The 25668-nt window shown below is 34.2% G+C and overlaps 2 protein-coding genes across 3 annotated transcripts; both read left to right on the plus strand.

Annotated features, from left to right (window-relative positions):
* The first annotated feature begins 2789 nt into the window (after window positions 1-2789).
* Window positions 2790-9214, plus strand: LOC113497108. Its single transcript, XM_026876492.1, has 2 exons — window positions 2790-3327; window positions 8822-9214. Exons 1-2 carry the CDS (start codon window positions 3129-3131, stop codon window positions 9091-9093), a joined length of 471 nt encoding a protein of 156 aa, XP_026732293.1. The 5' UTR covers window positions 2790-3128; the 3' UTR covers window positions 9094-9214.
* A 7180-nt stretch (window positions 9215-16394) lies between these two features.
* On the plus strand, window positions 16395-25641 carry LOC113497103 (glutamyl aminopeptidase-like). 2 transcript variants are annotated; one of them, XM_026876486.1, is made up of 17 exons: window positions 16395-16577; window positions 16809-17173; window positions 18350-18485; window positions 18704-18980; window positions 19190-19360; window positions 19670-19767; window positions 19872-20006; window positions 20234-20400; window positions 20573-20716; window positions 20931-21016; window positions 21294-21424; window positions 22173-22373; window positions 22463-22539; window positions 22805-22962; window positions 23614-23743; window positions 24067-24289; window positions 24647-25641. In XM_026876486.1, exons 1-17 carry the CDS (start codon window positions 16395-16397, stop codon window positions 24794-24796), a joined length of 2832 nt encoding a protein of 943 aa, XP_026732287.1. In that variant the 3' UTR covers window positions 24797-25641. The 2 variants fall into 2 exon arrangements, with proteins under 2 accessions (XP_026732287.1, XP_026732288.1); XM_026876487.1 differs by lacking the exons at window positions 16395-16577; window positions 16809-17173 and adding an exon at window positions 17371-18012.
* The last annotated feature ends 27 nt before the right edge of the window (window positions 25642-25668 follow it).

A 25668-nucleotide genomic window follows, 5' to 3' on the forward strand; every position in this document is an offset into this window, starting at 1 on the left:
TCTACAGAAGTAGATAATGAGATTCCTTTGAGTTAAACACTCAAACCTGCATTGTGCAGTCCTGTTGGGAACAGACTATCCTAAATTAATTTAATCTTTGTCGTTCGGTCTCAGCATCCTCGAAAATAACTTAATAAAACTTAGGTTTTACTAACTAAACAAGTCAACAAGCTACTCCACAGTCTGGTATTTTAATTGGTCGCAAATCAATAAATAAATTGAACGTCTAAAAGTAATAACAGGGTCGGGTTAAATCCCAGTATTTTTGTTAAAAACAATTGTTTATTGTTTTCGGATAAACTTTGAAGTTTCTTATATCTCTCTCTCTCTCTGAATAATTGTGTTTATTTGTATTCACAATAATTGGTATTTTACCTTTTTCAGCTACTTTTCTTATGCTGAAGAAATATTTATTTCAACGGCATCCATTTATTTTTCATACTCTTTTGATCTTATTATAGACCCCAATTGAATTTATTATATTTTTCCTCAAACATATTAGACCACCCGGAATATATCAGAAGATTCAAAATGCAAACCAAATCGTATAAGATCAATTTCAATAGATGTGTACAATTTTATTGAGAAATTTGCAAGAAACTCCCAACTTAAATAAAACTATTCGTTGCCAACACGTTGTTTTACCCCACCTTTACCAGACGATACAATTTCATCATTATTGGATGACAGTCAAAAACTGTTTGTCTTGCAACTGGTGTGCTGCCAATGAGAGATGGCTGTTGCTTGACAGCAAACCCATATTATTCTTAAAAAGAAAATCAACAGTCTAAATTAATAAAAAGTATTTTTCAAACAATTAACACATACATATTTTTTGCTCACAGGTCCTAACTCTTTTCAGATGTACGCAGTTTCTCCATTTCAAGGTTTTCAATACTCAACCAGACATAGTCTACTTCAACTTTACAAGCAAGCATCGCAAAATAGCATCGCTAAACAAAGGCTCTAATTTAACATAGTCTAACTATAATGATAGAAAGTGCTCAAGTAATTGGAGTGTTGTTTCCCAGGAGTTGTGGGAATATGTTAACTAATAATACTGTGTGCTAATCCTAGGCGTTCGTGGAAGACAAGAATGTTAGTGTGTCATCCTGTGTGGAGTACAAGACGTGAGACAAAACTGAGGGAAACGGGTTAATAAACGGTCTGAAAACCGTTACCCATTGCTGTTATTAGTGCTATTGTTATCATTTTAATCATAACATGGTATTACGGTCTCGAGTAAACGTTTTGTTGCAAGATAATGAAGCGTTTGTGGTAAAGGATTGACTTGATATATAGTAAGTAGCAGGTCCAAATTATAAACTTTCTGAACAAATGTAGTTGTGGTGACTAAAGATTGTACTGATGGTTTTTGGTTGTCCTGCAGTGGGACATATGTATATAGGTGCACGTGGAAACCAACGAATTCTGCGTTTTAGCCGTTAGATTCCCGGATTATTTTGTCGCATTGGTTTACGATTTCAGATTGCAATATTTGGAGACCAGGTTTTTTTACGATAATTTCCGTCACGTGTCACTTCACTTTTGTCTGCACGGATTGCTAAGTGACATAGGTCACCACGCCAAAACTACTGTGACGTGTTGTGGGTTCTATGTAACTTGAATGTTTGTAAAACTTAAAAGCTCCCTGCTCATTGCGGGAGTCGATTCTTGATAAAAAAAATCTAATCGAATCTTTGGGATCGAACCTAATCCTCGTACTTACAAATCCATACATTACAGTAGCCGTAACCAAATACGTATCAAAGCCAAAAGCAATAACATGAACAATTACCAATTACTTCAGTACACATTGATTTATTATGATTGTTTATTATCCGAATAAATTAAGTAAATTGATTAAAAATACATTAATAAATAATGCGAAAAAGTAATGGGCTAGTGTGGTTCTCGTTTTATAGACTTGTTATGTTTATAATTCACCTGCTTAATATTTTAGTGCTCATTACAAAATGTAAACATACACACAGTGACAGTGCACACAGTGCACATTGTTCAGAATGTCGTTAAATAAATGTCACTTATAAACGACAAACTAGCACATTAATATAATAATAAATAATTATATTGTGCCCAGTGCCCAACTGTGTGTGTCATTGAAGCTTAACAAGTAAAATGATGAAGACATATACTTTCGGTTGCTTCGTAAAGTTGTTAGTTTGAGCTTGATCCTCCTCGCGAATGGTCTAATTAATCCCTGTTAAAATTATTATCCAAAACTGTTCGAATTTAACGATAAATATACCAGAACAACACCGACATTGATATTTGTGATTATGATTGCCTCTCTTTTATTTGTCGTGATCAATTTTAATGCAAAGTGACCTTAACTGACCTCAGAAATAAATCTGAAGATAGATATAAGTTTGTAGCAGAAGTATTACAAAAAATGACTGAAATCAGATTTAACTCAAATGAAATCATAAAAGAAAGCAAATGAAAAAAAAAACGATTTAAGTACCCAGAATCCATTTTATTTTAATGAAATGTTAAATTGCATGAAAAACGAAGAGTATATATATAAAGTATAACGTCATACGGAGTCTGCGATACTTAATGGTGCACTTTAAGTTTAACGAATCAGAAAGAGTTTATGTTAACATTGATGGACGAGACTTCTCGCTTCGGTGCAATAAGTAGTAAAATCGATTTGCTCCACTTCCCCTTGACTTCCACCGTTAGCTGAATCGCTAGTACACCTAGACAGTTCTAAAATCATAATCGTGATGAACGGTGCTACCAAGTTAATGCTTCCTTCATTTATAAAACCAGGCCTTCTTACTTAAATGCTAAAAACTCTGGTTAATTGCTGCTCTGAAAGCCAACGAGATAAGAACAGCTTAAGTGCCAAAAAAATATTCCATGGAGTAAAAGTTTACCGTTTATGAGACAGCAATGATAGTTCAATAAACAATCAAGCGTAATATACTGTAAGTTTCACGTGATTACGTAATGGACTAATTTCACGAATAACAAGTGAAACTGAACATGGAGAATGTGATCGTGGAGAATATGGTCGCGCTCGAATAAGATCAGTTTAGGGGAACAGGCGAAGGCGTGGAGGGGCGTGCGTGCGCCGGTGCACTGCCCATACAACCGGCAAAATGGACGCACCGCGCCTGACGTGGACTCTGTGCCTCCTGACTCTGTTTATCTGTGTGACAGCCCATAATATACCAGAAAAAGAACCTGAAGATGACAAACTGGAACTATACGACGGTGTTTATGTTACGATTCCGAAGAGTAACAGCACAGGAAGGTTGTTGTCGTTTGAAGTCGATACCGGCAAAAATTTGAATGAAGGTAAGATTTTTTTCATTGATAAGGTATCTTCTGTCGATTTTTGATGTACGGATGTGTCTGGATGTTACGTGTGATATTATTATTTAAAGTGATTTATTTTATTACAAAAAGTAAAAGGATTGAAAGATACGGAAAAAAATGTTAAAAACATCATAAATTGATAATCTTACGACCGATTAAATTGTCGAATGCGGTTTATTCGAAACGTCGTCGCGGTGAATGCAAACGAATTATATTCGTCTTCTCAAATTATAATGCAACAATTTTTAAGAGAAACCTTATTAAAATTACAACAATAAAATATACCAAATTGTATTTAACTTTCCATTTTTAAAATGCGAATTGTCGATTCCGTATCAAACTTTTACTTACTCTCTACCGAACTCTATTTCCTTTTGTAATTCTGATAACTTCTTAAGAAAGCTGGTGACGTTTTTTGGACGCATCTACTATACTATTCGGCTTTTAAATCAAGATTAGTTCGCAATTTACTCTTTCGCATTGAACCATGAATGTACAGTATGTATATACACATAGCTACTAATTTAGCATTAATTCCTATTGATGACGAAGCTTAGTACTTAGAAAACACCATTTGTATTCGCGTTGTATAGAGAGATTCACTCGTTGCCTGATAACTTAAATTGCCATGCCAACTTGGCCATTCTAAATGAGATGTCAGCCTCATAGTTTACTTTATCTCTACGCTTTTACGAACTCCCAGCCTTCTGAGTCAGATATGACAAAGGCTAGTTATTTAAACTGCTTTCGTAAATATAACAGCAGATATCAGAATTGCACTGATGGTATTGTAATGTAAAATTAGAATGGTTTTCAAGTTTTCGATTTAAACTAGATTATTGATTAGGCACAGAGTCAATAAATTGTTTCCTAGATCGTACTTAACTTGAAACATATTTGCTAAGAAATAGACTAGATTCTAGTTAAGATTATAATATCAGAATTACACTGATGGAATTGTCTGTACCTTGACATCAAATGCTAGTTACATACTAAACATTTTATAAAAAGGATAGCAAATTAATCTGGGTATAGGTAGTGAAGCCGAGGTAATTGTTGAGAAGTAATAACCCCTTTCCCTTGGCAGAACCTTCTTTTCATTAGATAAGCAAATTAACTATCGAATATGTAAATATATAGCCAGGAGTAAAGGGAGGTATTAGTTATGGCAAAATCACCGAACATATCCACGGACGTAACTTGATAAAAAAACCCAATGGCTATTACTTATTAGTATAAGTGTTAAGTGTAAGTTATTGCCAGTTTATCTCCGGTTTTTAATGAATATATTATATGAATATTATAATATATTTCCGTTCTATTACAGCTTTGCATAATATTCGATTATAATTTTCAAGTTATATAACATTGGCAATTTCAATCAGATAAATTTAAAACGAAGTCGTTAATCTTGTGGTCGCAAACAAAAGTGTCCAAGATTGAATTTTTAGTTGCAATTTCCTGATGAAACAAACTTCCTTTGATTTTAAACTAGCGGTATATTTTGCCCAACGATTTTAAAATCGTTTTAGTAAAATACCTTTAAATTCTTGCTTCCTTCAATTTGAAACATTTAATTTATTTTTATAGCTTCAATTTAGATGCCAAATGACTTTATAAATAATGTTAAGTTAAAAGGACATTTTTAATACAAGGTGATCTGGAAAGACTGTTTAGAACTTTTAACTTAGCATCTTTGTAAATTAACCGATTTTTTTTTATGATTCTGTAAACTTTTGTGGTTAAAGAAGTACTTTGGTCTACTAGCATTTGTTTGAAAACTAATACTAAATTAAGTTTTTATGTGCAGTATTTATAAAATCGTTAGTAATCATTTATCAAACTTATATGCTAGTTTGCTAATCTTTTTTTCACAGCCGCAATATTAGCATTTGTTTGACATTTAGTAAAGTCCAAGTAATCCTCGTATCTATCAGAGGCATAGCAAGGCAATGCATAGAGCCTAACTGATTTTTTTAACGCCTAATCTTCAATGGTTCCAAAAATAAAAATTATACCCATTGTCCTAAAGAACCAGTTCTAAAAATGTGTTACAACTTACAAGTTATTATACAAGTGACTAAACCGAAGAACAGACAATACGAAAACAAAAGTTATAAATTGCGCAAAAAAAATCTACAAGAACAAGAAATCCCCAGACATATAATAATGAAATTCGAGAAAAATGTTATAAACGGATTACCGAGTTGTCATAATATGCCAGTAAGATGTTGTCGTGAATTCTTTTGACATCAGACGTTAAGAGTGTTTTGTACGCGTTTCTTTATCACCGCCTATCACGTGAGCTGTCATTTTTTTCTTAAAACGTCGTTTATATACTGTGAGTTGTTAATATGATTGATTTTAAATCTCATGAGGATTTAGTTAACTTAAATGATACACATTCATTATCCAAAGTTTTATAGTATTTTATGGGTGTTTAATAGACGTAAGCAGCGTGTATTGATTATTTATATTACTTATTAGAGGTTTCTTTCAGTGAAAGAAAGTTTTTGAACGTTGATTAATGTTTCGCATCACTAAAACTTCCGCAGACACTTTTTTATAATGGTGTAGTGCATGGAACATATTTTTATCAACTGATAAATTGATGTTATAGATCTTATGTATACTTGATACAGACTCATATGCAGACCAGATCAATACTCATTAAATATCTTTCTAGTAATTACTTTTTGGTGCTAATAACTTAACTCTTTCATAGCTCCGATTCAGAGTCAGGAACAACTTTTTCGATTTGAAAAATATTCCATTGTGACAGCCCATTTATTGAGGAAGGCTATAGGAATTAGGATATTATATACCATGATTCTAAAAAAATCTGACCAGAGCAGGAATTGAATAAGTTAAAAAAACGGGGAGAAATTGCATGGACTATAAATGATTGATTAATGTAATGATTCTTTCTTAAAAATTGCTAAATTATATCTTCATAACCACGTGGATGCAGTCAACAGCTAGTTTAGTTATAAAATAATAAAAAAATAAAGTTAGTAGTTAGGACAACATTGCTCGCAGACTAGTTACATTTCTCCGGACACTAACGCTAAAGAATTATAATTAATCAATGAGCTAATTTCTGTATCAATTTTGACCTCGTCAACTCACTATTATTATCTCTGAGTTTACGTAACAATTTGAATAGTTTGTTTAAACTTGAATTACTCCAAAACAATGAATAGAGTACATGGAATTTAGTTAAACTGTTCAAAGGTAATTACGAAAGTCCGTGGGAAGCATCCCTGGATGGTAAGCAGATACTGGAGTTGAATTTCAATATCAACGTTTATTTTAAATACGGTAGAGTTCAATATTGCCTGTACTTTTTACATTTAGTCTTCAGTGTTAATCTGACAGAGTATTCTTTCTTGAATACCGACTCCATGGAAAGTCAAATTAGTGTAATTATCATTATTGTTTAGTGGTTCTTTAAAGTTTATGTTTGATTTGTATTTGTGACTGCAGAATACTAAGTACCGGGTTCGAATTACGGATACTTACTTAAAAATATTTAGGTATTTAGGTTCTTGACGCAAAATTGAGTACACCAGGGCCCCGATTCTGCTATTTTAAAATGGCCGATGAATGACTGGCAATTGGATTAAATTTGAAATTATTCCTTTTCTCTTAAGAATTTTGAAAATACAATAATTGGAAGTTAATTGTATTGACCTTGACTGTACCGTCCCATACTAAGTTTTTAATTTTAGTGTAGGAAAAAATGCGAACAGTGTCGTTTTGAGCCCATTTTCATTCATTAATCGGCCGTTGTAAATAGCAGAATTGGGACCCTGAATAGGTAAGCGGTAAAGTTCTAAGATGCTGTAATATTTGGCAATCGTTCATAAATACATTGTGTTAAAAACAAAGGAAAATTAATGTACTTTATACATTGTCGATTAAAAATAATCAAGAGTTTCTTGTATATGTTCGGAGATAAAAACTTGGTGTCAAATGTAAGTTATACTATGGTCTGAAAGTTCTGTAACATTTTGTTACCTTATTTATCAGATTTTTATTACTTGTATTATCTAAAAAATTAAGTTAAGCCTTTAAAAACCTTTTTTCATTTGTGATGGATAAAAAAACAGAGACTTTAAAAAAACTTTTGAAAACAGTATTCTAATAAAGATGAATTAAAAAATCATATTTCTATTTTTTGGTGTCATAGCGGCAACGCAAATGCATACCTAATCGAAAACGGATGCGGACGGCCAAACGGAATCCTAAGAGGATATTTCTCACAAATGAAAACATTCTATTAAATCGAAAAAAAACCTTTGATTCTCAGAATATCCATTAAACCTTCCTATATTAAGTTCAAATATTAATACTAAGCACATGGGCATTTTACCTCAAAGGAACGTTTTATAAGCCTCGCTTAATACTATAACGGTTGGTACATCGAACCTAGAAAGCTGCTAGTGAAATGCCACTGACATACAAACACTCGATAATCAGAGCGATGACAAGACCACGATAGTTTATTGGAAGTGATGGGAATACACAATGCCCAATTGCGAACTTGCCGAAATATTCAGAGCACTCGAAAGTGCACAAACCGGTCTGACGGACGTTGACTGCACGTCAATGTGGCGGCTGTTATTCAATGTTATGAAATCAAGGGCATATTATTTACATGAGCATGTAAACAAAAGCGAAACGTTCGAATATTTTAAACTTGGAAGAAAAATAAATGAACAAGGAGATTTGATAGGTTTTTTTTTAATTCCTTCTGGTAGTTTTGTAATCAATATTGGATACGTATGTTTTTCTTTGACGAACTGACGAAAATGTAAGTTATAGAATATATGTACGCGTGACGTCACTTATAAGTATCTACAAATTTTTGCTGAACGTAGTAGTTGTGTGATCTAACATCATACTTCTAAACTTTAAAGCAATTAATATTAGTCAATTTTTATTTGTCAGGTGAAGATGAAAAATAAGTTTGTTCCAGTCATCGTCCCCATAGCCTTCGTCATAGTTTTTACTTTATGTTTTGGTTCAAAAAATAACCGTGTATCCACATTTTGGATAAAAGATTTACGCTTAATTAATAATAAATAAGGAAATTTATTATATTGGAGTTAATTAACACTGTGGCTTAATTTACTGCGATACAGAACCATATTGCTGCTATAATGTTACTTTACTGTGTCGAGAAAGCAACGACAGAACACGCAATATTAGTAACATTCCAAGTAGTTTTTATGCAACTGTGGGCCTTCTTATACTGGTATTGTTACCTAGACTTTGGTAATACCAATTGCAAAAAGGTTTAACAACAAAGTCGTGACTACTCTCGATAGCTTCCAAAATATAGGCATTAGGCGTGCAATCACCTTCAGATCTCCACTTTTATTGTCTGTCTGTGAATGCAAACGTTTTTCTATGACTCTACTTGCCATTTTGAGATATTGAATTAATACAAGTTATCTTTTGTTTCCAGGCCGTGGAAAAAAGAAGAACATAATGCAGAGAATTCTACCGATGTTTATATTACCGTTCGTCCTCCAATCGGCGATAATGCCTCTTGTTCTGGGCATGCTAAAGTTCATGCTAGTCAAGTCACTGCTCGTAGGAAAGCTAGCCTTAACATTAATCATGATAAACGCCTTCAAAAACCATAATTCCTTCAAGGGTAGAGACGCAGAAATGGCGAGTGTCCACTACGGTTACCATGGCGACGGGATGGAACATTACACGTCTTATTTAAATTAAACATAGTAGATCCTCTTTGTATGGAAATGTAATTACTTAGCCAAGAGTCCGACTAGAGTACTCATGTGTCGTGTTTAGAAATATTAATTGAATTCTCGACTGATTAAAGTAATAATTTATTTGTTGTTGTTATATCATAATGGTTAATTTAATAGAAATAGTCATGGAATGTTTATAGTAAATATGAATAATGTTTAAAGTCACACCGTAGATAATAATATCGCTTTTAATTGTATGATTTAGATTCTACAGGTCAAAGGCCTTGACTCTGGCAGTTTTAGGGATCTACTGTCACTTTTTTTGTAAAAAAGAGGCTACAAAATCGTACCACACGGCTTAGAGCCATGTAAAACGTCTCTTTGAAGTGATAGTTGCCTCAAGTCTTAAAATAAGCTTGTACATTAAAATATTTTTTTTTTATTTATGTAACTTAGAATTTAAGGCATTATTTAAAATTACATTACTTTTGTATTAACCTCGTTATTGTACTCGGCTTGCTTGTAAATCAAGAATGTTTTAAATGTTATTAAGATGATAGTAATTTATTGTTTTTTATATTTCAATGTACTTTACAGTGTACATTGAAATTTATTTTATTATTTATTAATTAGCATTTAGATAGGTGCTTCAATAAAGTTATTTATTTTAAAGGCGGTATTATATATTATGTTTAATACTCATCCTCTTAATAAAACATCATCTTGTAATTTCAACTAACAAGACATAATATTCAGACAAATAACATATTTTACCTACAAATAGAATCGAAATATACTAATCGTTTCAATTTATGATTTAATTCATTAATAAAATTTATTTTGTGGCTTGTGCAAGAACAATTATTCTGCTGCCAAAGGCAATTCACTTCCGCACTAGATAATTTAATTCTTATGTGTTGGAGGTTTCACAAACATTCAAGTAAAATGTACAAAAACATCTAATAATGTTGAATACCAACGTAACTATGTTTTTAAAAAGAAGTGCATACGGAGCAGACGGTGTAATAATACGATAAAATATTATACACCGTGATTTTTTAGTCGTCTTACAAAATCAGCCCAGTTCATGTATCCAATGACTAGAACACGTTCATGATAAAAAAATAGCTATTTATGAGATTTTAAAAATGCAATTTTTATTCAATATTATGATGCAATTCGTAGTCTTTTAGAAACACAGCTCTGTTGCGAGCGCGGTCCGAGCCTTGTAACAAGCCGCCGCGCGCCGCCCGCACCATGGGCGGCGGCGTTTTTATCATTTCTAAGAGTATATTTCAGATTTCTCTTGTTTAATTTTTCTATATTCTATTATCTTAGTTGATGATAACAAAATAATAATCGCGCCTAGGGGTATTTTACGTCGGATACATGAACTGGGCTGCTTTTGTAAGATGACTAAAAAATCACCGTGTAAAAGATCGTTGTAATATAGGTAATGAACCAGCACTCTCACTAAATATATTAAAAAAAATCAAATATGAAGTAAAAACAAAGTTTTACTTGCTGTCCTGATTTAATTGAACGCATATAGAAAATTTTACGATTAATCCAAACTTTAAATATTTGAAAAGAAATTGAAACTGATCCTAAGCATTCATTATTCTGTGAAACTTAAGGTTATACAGGTACATCTTTTTAATTTTAAGTAATTGGAATTAGTTTTAATTATTCCCTTTTAAAAGCAATAAGAACTCTTCTTACTTAAGTGTTTAATTATTGCTTTAAACATAATAATAATTTACTAGAAATATCAAAAGCCTTATTCTTATTATCAAGCTGTGCTGCCTTTGAATGTTAAGCAGAGCGTTTCCCTTTCATCATTTGAATTCCCCCGCGTAGGACAAGCATAATGTGTAATCCGCGAATGCTTGTTCTGAGTCTGGATCTCTTTGTGCATGTGATTTCAATGTTAGTGAAACCTCCTATAATTACGTTTAGGTCAACGCACAATTACGACCTCATAAACCTGCTGCTACTGTATCTAATTAGTAAACGTTTCTCTCATCATGTAAAAAGTATCGTCATGGCTTAGAAAATGTTAAATAAAACATTATTTTACTACGAAGTGCATAATGTTAAAAGTATTCTAAAAAGAAAGCCTAGATCTTCCTACATTCTCTTTTCATAAATATTAATCTTTATTAACATGGTCCGTGTATTGTCCGGGCGCAGGTCAGCGACCGGAAAATTATTCATCTGAAGTGCCTTGGAAAAAATACACGGCAAAGTTTCAGAAACTTATCAGTGGTTACTATGGTTAGACTTCTAGTCTGGCAATACTAGTCACCACGTCTCAAAGCAATCAACAACGAGACAGCTCATTTATAGGCGTAGAGCTTCGTCTCCTTTTGACGACTGGGAAAATTACCTCAAGGGATAGTCGTGAAGCCCATGATAACATTATGTTTTTATTATATTTCGACTAGGTTTCTAATCTGGAGCTGCCGTGGAGAAAAGAAGAGATCACGTCGATTTAAGGCTTTCTTATGTAATTGGTGGAGTTTTGTATAATCTAAGTGTATGGAATGTATGGTATACGATTATATAGGTAACTAGGTATACGGAATTTATTAAAACTTGTAATGATAGAAATATTAGTAACCGTCTTGGCACGTATAAGTCATAAGGTATTTATACATTTCAATAAAGTTACATTTATTGAAAACAAAGACTATTAGGTAACATAACAATTTCATTGCTACCATAAACTATCAAATAAAAATAAATAGGTATTTTCGACTCAATATCGTAAAACAAAAGAAATAACATCTAAAATGTACATTTATTTTATTTCTGGTAAGTCAGGTCTTTGATTTGCGAAAACATGGAAGAGCATTAATTTTACTTACTTACTATTTGGACTACATAAGTAGATGTAAGCTATAACATTATTTCTGTAGTTTTAGATTATTGAACCTCTGAAGATAAGTATTGGGTAAACTATGACTAATTTTCTAATTATTTCTCATAAATATTCCGCGTACATACTCCACGCTTTGGTATTTCACTTCGATCGTTTTATCCGACCGATTCTTTTTCTAAATTTCATGTCACGAAAATCACAAAGGCCCAATATGGGATAAAAAATGGTGGACAAATATAAAGTAGCGCAAAGAATTCATATTGATTCTTATTTTGGGCTAACTCTGAGCAATAAAACATGGAAGATATCTTTTTATTGTACTTGTTGAGAGGAATTTCCCGATTACAGCATCGACCCTTATCTACAAATAACGGGTGACAGTGCGACTCGAACATCGCTTGTTTGTACGTAATGTAATCTTTGACCCACGACATAACGTTTGACCTGACTTACTCGAGACACATACACGGATAAATCACTAGAATCAACGATATGTGCATGATTAAACAATGTACATCCAACACCACGACGCGCGACGTGTAAAAAGTGCAGCGAATTCTTGACACGTGTTATCAATGGCTACTTTACAATCGTCATTATATTTGTGTAGTTTCTCTATAGACAATTAGCTATGCCGCGGCGCGGCGCCTCACATGCCCGTCACTGCAACTAGTGTAAGCCAGTATATACAATAAAACCAACGAAAACCACCGAAACGATTAAAACTCTCTTGAAACTAGAACGAAATTGTTAAAAGGTGCAGTAAGAAAAAAAATCCACTGCAGGCTCTTCCATTGCAAGCGGGATGCAAAAAAAGCAAAGAAAAGAGATTGACAGGCACCTCGGATAAAAATTAAAAAAGAATAATGGTTCCTATAATTTAGGACTGTTATGGAAAAAGCCTCGTCCTCATAGTAAACCACACCGGATGTTGGTTGCAAACTAACTAATAAGACGTATCGTTCGTCCTACCACAGACCACACTCCCACAGAATATGAAACACACACTCCCAATGATCAATCACTATCCAAGTCCTCTTCGGCTTCTCAGGAACAGACGGAAAAAAAAGTTGGTAAAGGTAACCATTCCACCATCAGATCCTTTGGCTCCATTTGTGGTTTAAAAAATCTGTCGAGCTTTCTACATACCCGAGAGGTTTACTCGTTATTTAAAAAAAAGTAGTAGGTAGAGTCATATATAGCCATACATAGCCACGCGAAGTTGTATCATAAAACGCCTGTTAAAACAAGCAGAGCACACGAAAATCAACGGCAACCATTGAATTTGAAGCAGTTTATAACGTGTTGCGCCTATTGTAGCCTAATGAGCCAAAACATAACGAATTTATTTTGCCCGTGGATGATTTTCAAGATGTTAATTGGAAGACGTGGATATCATTGTCCAGGCATAAGTTTAGCCTAATGGTGAGGACTAGTTTATTAAAAAGATTAAATAATCGTAATGGTATATCACACTATGATCACAGAATCTAAAAATATTATGTAGCTTTACTTTAGAGAAAGAGTCTTTAAAAAAGGATCTGTAATTTAATAGCTTGCTAATCAAAACAAGAAAACACACGATGTCCTCGTTATAATAATAACATAGGTTTAAAATCGTTATCCGCATAGACACGTCATCTATGAACATTTCATTTACACGGAGAAAAGCATGCCTAATGTATAATACCTGATAAGCTAATGCACAGCCAGCCATTGGAGAGATCATAGTGCGGTAGCTAGTTTGACCGGAGGGTCAAACAACTTAGGAAAGCAACGTATATTTGTAAAAGCGGGATATTCAACTTTTAAACTAATGGTGCGTCCACTGTGCTTCTATTAGAGACCCGAGACCCGCAGGTCTACTCCCAAAACTGAAGTGCTTTTTTTTAATTTCATTCGAATTATATTGGGTTCTCGATTCGATCCTGAAATGGTACTATGGAACCAAACCAAGATCGAGCAACTGTTCTATCCAATGCTATCATCGTCTGTAGCTGTTGATTGACCTAAATCCAATTCGAGCTACTGCACAAGTTGGCTCTAAAGAGAGCTTCAGAGAATTGATATCGGTAAGTTCGATATAATATACGTTTTTTTCTTTAAATATAAACGACTCTCACACTATCCCACAGTAAGCAATTTAATCCTTGTGTCGTGGGGGATTTCACAAACAAATAAATCAAGTGCACAAAGACACCCAGACTCAGAACAAGTATTCGTGGATCACACAAAATGTGCCTGTCCAACGCGGGCATAAAACCCGCTACACGACGCGCACAGTGGGTTTGGCGTGTTGACCTCAACCACTCGGCTATCCGTGCAGTCAAGATATCTTCGACGTTACGTGATATCAATTCGCTACAAACAGAACTCATTTTTTTTACCCGGAGTACGGCTACTGACCGCTGCCTTTACCTCGAAAACTGGCTTCTACAGTGAGGATCAAACATAAAACATACCATTATAAACAGAAATACATTTGAGTTCCAGACAAGAAGGATCAATGACCATTCAAAAACATCTAATCAGAATGTTGAAAATAAGAAAAACAATTCAATACGAGACGGTTTCTTATTATTCAAAAAATACCTAACGTACTTCAAGAGAACAATGTAAACAATAAACTGAGTACCAACAAGAAATGGTAATAGAAACTCTGGTACTAAATTAGCATTACTCGTGTAAAACATATTAATGTACATTGTTCTTACAATAGTATTATTTCATGCAAAGGTCAATTAATTACTTAAAAATGAAACCAGGTGACGTGACACAATTTCTGTACAAATATTATGGAATTTATATTTCACTTTCGAAGGCCGAAATGAACAGTCAGAACTTATTTACAGACCAGTCAGTGATAATACATACTTTAATGATACGATGGTTTATTCACGCATTTATCTGAATCGATCACCCGGTTTCGGATCCAACCGTCGTCCCTAATCCTAGTCCTAGTAGCCACATCGTCGACTGCGTCGCGAACGGATCCAACTCACGGCCCGAGTCTGGCAGGATCGAGAGTTGAAACTTTTGAGGTCCTCGTCGCCACTCTACCCCGATAAATAAGCGAAATTAAACCGTTGTATCATTAATCAACTACGACTAGGAACAGCACTTCCGAGTCTATCGCCTCCATTACGTTTGAAAAGTTTCAGTCGTTTAGGAGGTTGCCCTTAATAGATAAACATACGTTACGATTGTGTAAATCAAAACATAACTTTCTATTAAACCTAGTTACTGTGTAATATCATGACTCAAACTTCTTATATAATAATTATTTTTGTGACGTCAGATGGTAGGGATGGATTTTATAAGAAAAATATGGCTTTGACTGTACACCAAACCGCAAACGAATGCAGTTGACGACCCTTTTCACGAACCGACAAATTTTCATTGTTTGGTAGATTTGTTGGTTATAAAACGTGGAAAAATATAGGGTGTATTTTTCAAAACGGAATCAAAATGTATTGTATCAGTAACAACGTTATGTCGCTAAGTATTGCGTCCATCTAGAGTGGACGCAGTCGCCAACGAGTGAAACTTATGTCGTAACATTGCTAGCACGAGCATTTTAATCGTAGTTGTCTTGGCATCGCCCTGTACAAGCAGCTCTACTCACTCTATCAACAATTTAATAAACAAAATAACAATATAAGTGATAGTATTCATTAATGTAAATAAAATTAAGTACTAACGGTTACAAAAGTGAAAGAATTATAGCAAGGTAAGTGTTTTTGTTTTTCTTTCTTTATTAAATAATTATGGCTCTATTTAAAATGTTGTTGTTTTCTGTTGTTTTTTACAACGGTGCAATACGATATCAGATAATCGGTGAATTGATTTACAACACAATATTTATATTACGGTCTATACCTACATAAGTAGCCACCCACCTACTACACTTAGATATAAGTTAGTACTTACACTATCTACATTAATATAATATACCTAACACAAAAGTAAATCTATCATCGGTTAAAATAGATTATTACTTAGAATTTAGGTACTCCATGTTTAATCTATTTCTTACTAGAGCTGCTATTTTGAGCTATTTGAATTTCTAGGTGATTATAAAGATCTTAAAATGTAAGTTTTTAATACAAAAGTTAAATTAATTCCTAATTCCTAATTAATTCCTCCGAAAGAGCTCCTTTCTCTATTTTTTTTATTCTGCTTTATATGCAATGCCGTTAGGCGTTAGCGTTTTACGTAGGCATTTATGAGTACTCGCACCTACATCTTCCTGTGGGCTTTACGCGTTTTTAAGGCATTATATACATTGCGTCTTATTTGCATAGGTTTTGGATGCAGATTCTATTCATGAGCGACGTCGTCGTTCACGAATTTTGGAAGAATGTCAATGTTTGATGAAAAAAAATAACAAAAGAAAAAGGTACATTGTTAGCAGTTACAAATCATTGTTTTCTTTTCAGATGAGTAATAGTTTTAAAATGAAGACATGGACATGTAACAATAAATTGCTTATATTTTTCATATTATTGGCTCTATGCCTGTTTGTCTCTACCGTGGCCTTAGCTACTAGAGAAGAATGTAATCTACTTCTAGCGGCTCAAAGAACTAAAGATGCTACAGAAGTTCCAACTGAAGTGGTTGAGGTAAGTTACAAAAAAGTGTGATATGATATAATATGAATATTTTGTGTGGAAATAATACCTACAAACTTACTTGATAGTCACATAGTAAAACATTTACCGCTTGTCTTCCAAGTTAGGTGATAGCGTATAAAATGGCAACCTGACTTCATTTAGGACCTATTAAAAATATATTTTTCTACAATAATATAACGTTGAAGAAGTAGAAGAAATTAACACACGTATTTTTTACAGGATAAAGATTTTTACCGTCTACCCAGAAAACTAATGCCAAAAAATTATAAACTTATGTTGAAACCGAATCAAATTACTAAAACATTTGATGGCTTTGTTTATATAACATTTCAAGTATACGAACCAACTGACCAAATAATTTTGCACGTGAATAATTTAACTATTCATTCTGTTAATCTCAAAAACCATTTAAACCAAAGCGTAGCCATAAGATCATACGAAATAGTTGCAGATAAAAGAGAGTTGTTGCTCATTATTTTAGACGATGAATTGGCAAAGGAATCTCATACACTGTTTATTTTATTCTCTGGAAATATGGATAAAAAACTTGTTGGTCTCTATTCGAGTAACTTGGGACACCATGGGTGAGTAAGATTTTCTATAACAAGTGTTTATTTCGATTAAGTACTGTTTATTAATTTCCTTAACTGGACTAGTCGTTATTTATATTGTGAATGGCAAACAAATTAACTCTAGAATTAATGTAAGCAATACTGAAGCCTTCTTTTTAAACGCAAATCGGCAGTAAACTGTCAATGTCATGATGACACTTAAAATTTTGACTTTGAAGTTTATGCTTTTTATTCTCTGCGTTCAATGGTGTATAAGTGTTAAATCGATAGTGTACAATTTCTGAAAAAAGTAAACAACTACAAGTTTTAGTTTTGTCATTGATGAAATGTTTATACTGCAGTTTGTTTAACAAGGCGTTCTATTACGTCGGCTTTATGCCTCTTAGACACCGCAGCCGTAGGCAGATATTCAGATTTACTAATGTAATACGGCAACAAGACCGGCAAATTCATAACTCGGATAATAATATTATGGAAGATATGCGTATCAACGCGAAATTGTCAGAAAGGCTTTCGCCATTAGTGCGGCCGGAGAATTACAAACTCGAACTGCGTCCTAACATGGACGCAGGCGATTTTACAGGGAGCGTGTGTATCGATGTTGTGGTCCGACAAGAAAAGAATTACATTAATCTCCATTCTAATTTTCTGAATATTGCCAATGTGAAGGTGTGCAAGGGCGAGGATGAGGTAACAGTCGCGAAGTTCGTGGAAATTAAACAGTTGGAGCAACTCTTCATACATTTCGAAGGGCCTTTGAGCCCAGGGAATTATAAAATATTTATTGATTTCTCTGGTGACTTAACCCGAAATATCGTTGGGCTGTACTCCTCACGATTACTTGACTCTAGGTACTAAAGCTACATTTAATTTTTCAAATGTGTTTGATATCATAGTTCCTACAAATTCATTTCATAGTGATTAACTAATTCTATTACTGGTGTTATTCTATTACCGCTTTTACGTCAATAGACTAGATAGCTACTGTAATATTCAAATGAAAAACCAATATTTGAATATTGCCATTCATAAAATAAAAAAATAAGATAAAAATAAGCTTTTTAATGTAAATCAGAAATCTAATCTAAAAACAGCTACAAAACTTTTTAGACGATTATTTGTAAAAAAAAATAATTGCTAAAGTGAACAATGAATATTACCTTTCTATATTTAACTTCTTACTTTCAGGACTATGGTGGCGAGTAAATTCCAGCCAACTTATGCCCGTCAAGCATTCCCTTGCTTTGACGAGCCGGACTTCAAGGCTACATATGATATCACACTGTTTAAACCTAAGTCACACATTGCTCTGTCCAATATGAATGTAAGTTGTACCTAATGGTCCAATACTTGGGATTTGCAGCTATAGCACAAACCTAGGACTGCTTGATATTTTTTTTTGTTCTGTATATAAAGGGTAAAATGGGGTTTGTCAAAATTATACTTTATTACATCACAGTTCTGGTAACAAACAGATAAAATAACAGTGATAGTATATATTTCTTTGATACCCTTAATAACTACTTTAAAAATCTTTTTCAGGAAATATCAACTGAATTTGACAGTCAAGCTAATATGGATAAAGTAACTTTTGCAACAAGCGTTCCTATGTCTACTTATTTGGCTTGCTTTGTGATCTGTGATTTTGATCATAAAGTGGCTGAGATAAACTCTAGTAATATTGGGAACAACTTTATACTCCGCTCGTTTGCACAGAAACAAGAATTGCATAAAATTAATTTCGCTCTAAGCATTGGGAAAAGAGCAACAGAGTTTTACATAAAATATTATGAAGTACCATTTCCACTGCCGAAGCTAGGTAATATTAAAAGCATGCAAATTATTTATATTTTTCACATCTATCTCTATTTAATATAATTTTTGTATCCTGGATAATGTTGAGGTTGGCTTGTAGTTCAATTTAGTTCAATAGTAGGTATATAAAAAAGTATAGAATAATTTGTTCTGAAACATAGTGATGTAAATAGCCCTTACAAAAAACATTCTCAAAAATCTTTATAATTTCAGATATGATTGCCATTCCTGATTATGTTTCTGGCGCAACGGAGCATTGGGGTCTGATTACATACAGGGAGACTTCATTCCTTGTTGATGAGGCTAAAGCATCAGCCATGAACAAGATCAATGTTGCGAATACCATCACTCATGAGCTGGCACACATGTGGTTTGGTAATTTGGGTAAGTTCCACGAATATTTGGTGCCACCTGTTGCCCGCATCGTATTTGTTAATCCTGGCTATAAACTATCTGTGTACCAACAGTTTCGTCTTAATCCTTTCAGTGGTTTGTGTGTGATAGAGAAACAAACATCCATACATGCAAACTTTCGCCTTTTTAATATTAGAATCGTTTCTGCGTAAATGGACGCTACTATGTCCGTCTCATGTTCGGCCGGCGCGTTATGCCAGACAGCTGTAGACACCGATTTTCTTACAGAAACGATTTTTACTTGCTAGTTCAGTTATTTAAAGCTGTTTTTTATTTCAGTTACTATGAAGTGGTGGGATGAAGTCTGGCTGAATGAAGGCTTTGCTTCGTACATGCAAGTTAAAGCATTGGACGCTATTGAGCCATCTTGGCAAGTAGTAAGTTACAATTAATTCTTGTGTAACATAGTCTTTTTTTCATTTTTATCCGGGAACCTCTTTGTTTAGTTCAATAAACATATAAAGCATAATTTTATTTTCAGATGGACCACTTTTTGACGAAAACCTTACATCCAGTCTTAGCAAATGACGTGAAACTTTCAAGCCACCCTATAGTGCAGACTGTTGCTACTCCAGACCAAATCACTGCTATTTTTGATTCAATCTCGTATAACAAGGTATTGTAAATGACCAACTCCTCTTATCTTTAAAAGTTCTAAACCGCGCGAGTTGGTACCGGCGCATTTTTCTAGGTATTACAAAAAGGTTCAAAACTGCAATGTTGCCAGTGCGTGGGGGATGGAAGTTTTAGATGCTGTAGAAATTGTAGTATTAGTAACATTAATTTTGTTTTTTGTTGCCAATTTTTTTTGTATGTCTTAGTATAGCAATGCATCTATTCCAGGGAGCTTCAATCCTCAGAATGTTAGAAAACTTCATTGGCCCAGAGAATTTCCGTTTGGGTGTGTCTGACTACTTGAAAAAGTATAAGTTTGGCAACACAGTTACGCAAGATCTACTGTCATGCTTGGAACCTTATTTCAAGCAAAAATATCCTGATTTGAATCTCACGTATGTACTCGTTCAACTGTTTTCGTACCTAGATATCTTTGCGCAGTAGTTATGATATATTGACTTTTCGTTGAATAATCCACCTAAGGAAAAGTATTCCTTTTTTCTATATTTTTGAACATTTTTATTATTTCACCAGGGTAAACGTTGTAATTCATTGTATGTGTTTTAGATACATAATGGATACTTGGACGCGTCAGAAAGGGTACCCAGTGTTAGAAATCAAACCTGGAGATATGCCTAACACCTACTTCGTAACCCAGACCAGATTCCTGATCGATCCCGAAGCGGAACACGCTAATGATTCTAAATTCAAGTAAGTTTTATAAATTAAAATACAGAACTTAAAGTTGTAGGAGATAGATGTCGCTCTATTTTTTCCATTTCTCTATCTCACTTTCACACCTGCACGCATCTTATTTCTATTCTCTGTCTCATCCTCTTTAATTACGGTAGTAATCTTTATGAACATTCTTTGCATTATTCATTGTACTATGCATATATCTATAGATACCCTTTTTCTTTTTTAGATATCGTTGGTTTGTTCCTATTACCTATACTAGCAACACTGGTCCAAGTGATGAAATTGTTTGGCTGTCTGATACTGCTCAGTCAGGTAAGAATAATAATTAAAGTCAAAATAAACTAAATTTTAAGTCTTGTCTCATAATAGAAATGTCAGAGACAAAATAATGGTAAGACTAACCATTATTTTACCTGAGAGTTTAACAAGGGTGTGTACAAATACAGTAACGGCAGAAGAACTCTGGCGGTTACAAAAACTTTAACCTGACACCTGTATACATATTGGAAGTTTAGAAAGAACTTTTGAATCTCATTTAGTTACTCGAAAGATAAATCAATTGAAAATTATATTTTAACCTTTTTTACAGTGAGTTTGAGAGTGAAAGATGGCGACGAATGGGTGAAGTTGAACAGCCATCAAGTTGGCTATTATAGAGTGAACTACTCAATGGTCATGTGGCAGACGTTGATCGAACAACTCAAGTCCAGAGCTAAACACGTGTGTATCCATATCTGTTTCTATAAAGTTGAACACGACGACCAAATTATAATGCAGAAGCCAAAATATTCAGTGTAAAACTTTAAAGTAACTTTGTGACTAGGTGAGATGGGCAATGTGTATTACTGCATTTTAATAGGCCGTTTCGAAGTCTATATTATTATTATTATAAGCGGGTGAGGTAACTTGTCACGTACTGATCGAAACTAATTTGAAATTGGTCAGGGCCCCGATTCCGCTATTTACAATGGCCAATGAATGAATGGTAATCAGATTAAATATGGAACTATTCCTATACTCTATACCAAATTGACTGTGAGTGTTCCGCCCCGTATATTATATATTATTGTATTGGAAAAATGCTTATAATAATACAAGAAGCAGAAGATATTGAAATCGTTACTTTAGTACATAAATGTTTAATTATATCATCTAAAAATAGTCTACTTTAATTTTTGTGCAAGCTGGTATAGTCGTACTATACCAGCTTGCACAAAAATTTCGTGAGTGTTTATATCCGAAAAATCACGCCTAACGTGGAGACAGACATCGGTCGCTTGCTGACACGGCTTTTCTTGAGATGTCTGAGGATTGTATGGTCATTCAATTCTTTTAATTCATGTCATGTCTGTATTTATTTTATCCAAACGATTCATTCAATTTAATACCGCCTCTGTTTAATCGTCGTTTTTATGTTATTTTAATCATTTTTAAACCTACGTGAAAATAACGATGCCACTGTCTTCAGATCACACCGGCGGACAGAGCCAATCTGCTGGACGATGCGTTTGCGCTGGCCGAGGCCCGCATGCTGCCCTTCCACATGGCACTCAACATGAGCACCTACTTACTTGTCGAGAACGAACTCACTCCATGGGACACTGCTGCTTCTGTGTTCCGAATGCTGGAGGACAGGCTACATAATTCTTTGGCACATGATAATCTTATGGTACGTATGTAATAAATATATTCAGGAAGAAATATGTTAGTACTGACGATGTGACTTTATTATTTGAGTGTATCAATATATCTTTACAGAAATATGTGCAACGTATAGTTCGGCCTATTTACGTGAAACAAGACTGGGATGCTGAAAATCTTCCTGTTCTTGCAAGGTAAGGAATCTTCATCATTATAAAGGACTAGTTTAAACAATTGTATCTGATGTCTATATCATAGATATTGTATCTGATGATAGGCTGATGATGATGATGATGATGATCTGATGTCTTACCCTCTTTGTAATGACCCAAAAACATTTGAAATTAAATCTTGTGTCTTTTGTTTCCGGGTACCTTCTACCTCAAATTTACGTTGTTCTACTCATAAATTGCATTACCATTAAAAAGATACTAAAAAAAAATACCTTCTTTGTTACAGTTTACTTCGTACAAGAGTCTTATCGCTAGCTGTGCGTTATCAGTTACCAGACGCCGAAGAACGTGTCAAGAAAATGTTCCTCAATTGGTTACACAAACATGGCGAGCTTGACCACAAACCCATACAACAGGATCTACGGGAACTTGTATACTTCTATGGTAAAAACATATTTTATGGACAGATTGTCCATATTGTATGGACATATGCAATTCGTAGTTTTTTAGATACACAGCTCTGTTGCGAGCGCGGTCTTAGCCTTGTAACAATGGTGAGGGGCGCGGGCGGCAGCGTTTTTATCATTTTTAAGACTTTTTAAGACAGAAATATTGTTCGTACTTATTATGTTAGTTGATGATAAAAAAATATTAATCGCGCCTAGGGGTATTTTACGTCGGATACATGAACTGGCCTGCTTTTGTAAGACGACAAAAAAATCACCGTGTAAATAGTCTATAGATTTTTAGAGCAAGACCAAAATAGAAACGCACGTGAGTTGCAAATGTGTAAAAGTGAGTGAGCGATTTTTTTCAGCTCTTTCGGCAGTAATTTGTAGTGTACCAACACTGACATATTGTGTATTTTTCTACTTAAATTGAGAAATTTTGTTTTCTGGTTATAAAGTGTTTAAGGGTTTGCATGTTAAGGTATTCTTGTCTACATACCTGAGGTATGCACTTCCTTTAAGGTTGGAGGTGATATAACTCTAACAGTGTTGATAGACTTTCGTGAATGACTTAACGTTTTGTCTCTACTTAAAATAGTATTAAATATATGTATATTGACAATACTAATTTTAAAATATTCCTTAGGCATGAAATCAGCTTCGATGGCAGATTGGGATACTCTCTGGAAGATATATCAAAAGGAAGAGGATGTTCAAGAGAAGACGAAATTGCGCAAAGCTTTAGCAGCGCCGCGTGATACCGCCATATTGCGCAAGTATGTCATATAGTCAATTCATACATCTTTATAAACAGAATAATCTAGAAAAGTTATCCTAATCTCCTTCAAGTCTGTTGTCAGTATGTCTTCATAATGGAAATACCCCTAGAACTTATATTCGTCAAATCCTGCTTTAAAAACGCCTTCTGATGAAGTCTCAGAGTTTATTAGGGGCCTACCACCACGTCTTAAAATATTATAATGGCGAGTGTAAAAGAGAGATAACGCTCTACGACGTGTACTGCGCTGTCACGCTTCCACATCACACCAATATGGCTTCAAGACAATATGGTATAACCTCCAATGTAACAATGTTACAGGTTCTTACTAATGGCTTGGGACGAGACCAACATTCGTAGCCAGGACTACCTGAACGTGATCATAATGATCAGCAGCAACCCTTCAGGCACGGCCCTCGTGTGGGACGAGGTGCGGTCGCGTTGGCCCTTCCTCGTTCAACGGTTCACACTCAACAGCCGTTACCTTGGCAACATGATACCTGATATCACCAGCACCTTCAATACTGATCTTAAACTTAAAGAGGTAAGTTGTTCATTTGGTCTTCAAGCCTTCTTCCATTTTGTCTTAGACTCAATTGCGTTTCAATGTTAGAAAGCTGGCAAATAATCCGTTTTTTGGCACTTCATTATATGGAGTAGCGATGGATAGATATTTCAATCATCTTAAGACGGGTCATGACGCTGTCCCCAACTGTTGCCACTTGTCTAAAATTCAACGACATTCTTTGGCCAGCCCGTACATTTTCTTAAAGAAGTTGCGACTACGCTTTTAATCCATTCAATTGTCGTTTGTAGCCGTTTAATTGTAGAACCTTTTCTTATACTACCGTTCTCGTATTAATATTGTAATGTATTCAATATAACTAATTTTGTTTAATAGATGGAAACCTTTTTCGCTCAATATCCTGACGCTGGCGCCGGCGAGGGCGCTCGGCGTCGCGCTTTAGAAACAGTTCGTAACAACATCCGCTGGAACGTGTACCATCTGAACGCTGTCACGTCATGGTTGGTCACCAACCATAGAGGCTAAGTGCCAAGTAAAACTGACACTAGTAGATCTTAAGGTGCGTTTCCACTGAAATTATATACGACATTTCTTACCGACAACTATGCTAACTATATTAAGTTGTCTAGGGTCTTTTCAGTGGAAATTCACTTTTAAGCACAAACAGAATAGAAGGCGCTAAGAAGGCGATGCTTTCACAATAACTTTTTGCTTTAAAAGACTTCGGCATTTATGAAATTCCATTAATAAGATGCCCTGTCTCCGCTGTACGTCTATTCTGCGTGGCCTACGCAACATAACAATTAAATATGACATGTAATCATGAAGGATTTTGTATGTGTTTAATGTGACAACGTTATGTAAAAATACTTGTCAGAATGGGGTAAGTGTTCGTTGCGCAAAGCGCCGTCAAAGGCACTGTACTTTAATGCGAAAAACCAAAAGATTGGGTCTACGCAGGTTTTATTTGTAAGTATTATACTCAATTGTAAGTGTCTATTTACTCTGTATTACTTACATATCTCTGTGTAGAAACTTTGTTTTAAATAGTTTTGATAAAATTTAGAAGCTCCATGTATAATATGAGCATTAACAAAAATTGTAAAAACAAAAAAATATTTTGGTATATGAAAGAGTAGCCAAGGGGATTTATCTTATATGCGAAATTAAATATAACAGGTTTGCGTTAGTTCACAGTTTATTGGTAAATTAACAATTAAATTAAAGATAATTAAAACTTAACACCAGCTTATTAAATCGGACTTTTGGTAGTAACTATTTAACATTATAACCTATGTATTTATTTCCTAAGTTTCCTTGTTTGTATGTCGCATAAGTTTTGGCTATAAAATAAAAATATTGTAACGAAATATAATTGTATTTATTTGGTTTTTCAT

The sequence above is a fragment of the Trichoplusia ni genome, chromosome 9 (assembly GCF_003590095.1).
Source record: "Trichoplusia ni isolate ovarian cell line Hi5 chromosome 9, tn1, whole genome shotgun sequence".
NCBI classification, from domain to species: domain Eukaryota; kingdom Metazoa; phylum Arthropoda; class Insecta; order Lepidoptera; family Noctuidae; genus Trichoplusia; species Trichoplusia ni.

What these genes read in the sequence shown, in the direction of transcription:
- LOC113497108 (XM_026876492.1), top strand. Translation starts at nt 3,129, where the DNA reads ATGGACGCACCGCGCCTGACGTGGACTCTGTGCCTCCTGACTCTGTTT. An exon ending in CGGCAAAAATTTGAATGAAG is followed by an intron (nt 3,328 to 8,821) that starts GTAAGATTTTTT and finishes TTTTGTTTCCAG; the next exon opens with GCCGTGGAAAAAAGAAGAAC.
- LOC113497103 (XM_026876486.1), top strand. Translation starts at nt 16,395, where the DNA reads ATGAGTAATAGTTTTAAAATGAAGACATGGACATGTAACAATAAATTG. An exon ending in ATTTCCACTGCCGAAGCTAG is followed by an intron (nt 18,981 to 19,189) that starts GTAATATTAAAA and finishes TTATAATTTCAG; the next exon opens with ATATGATTGCCATTCCTGAT. An exon ending in CATGTGGTTTGGTAATTTGG is followed by an intron (nt 19,361 to 19,669) that starts GTAAGTTCCACG and finishes TTTTTATTTCAG; the next exon opens with TTACTATGAAGTGGTGGGAT.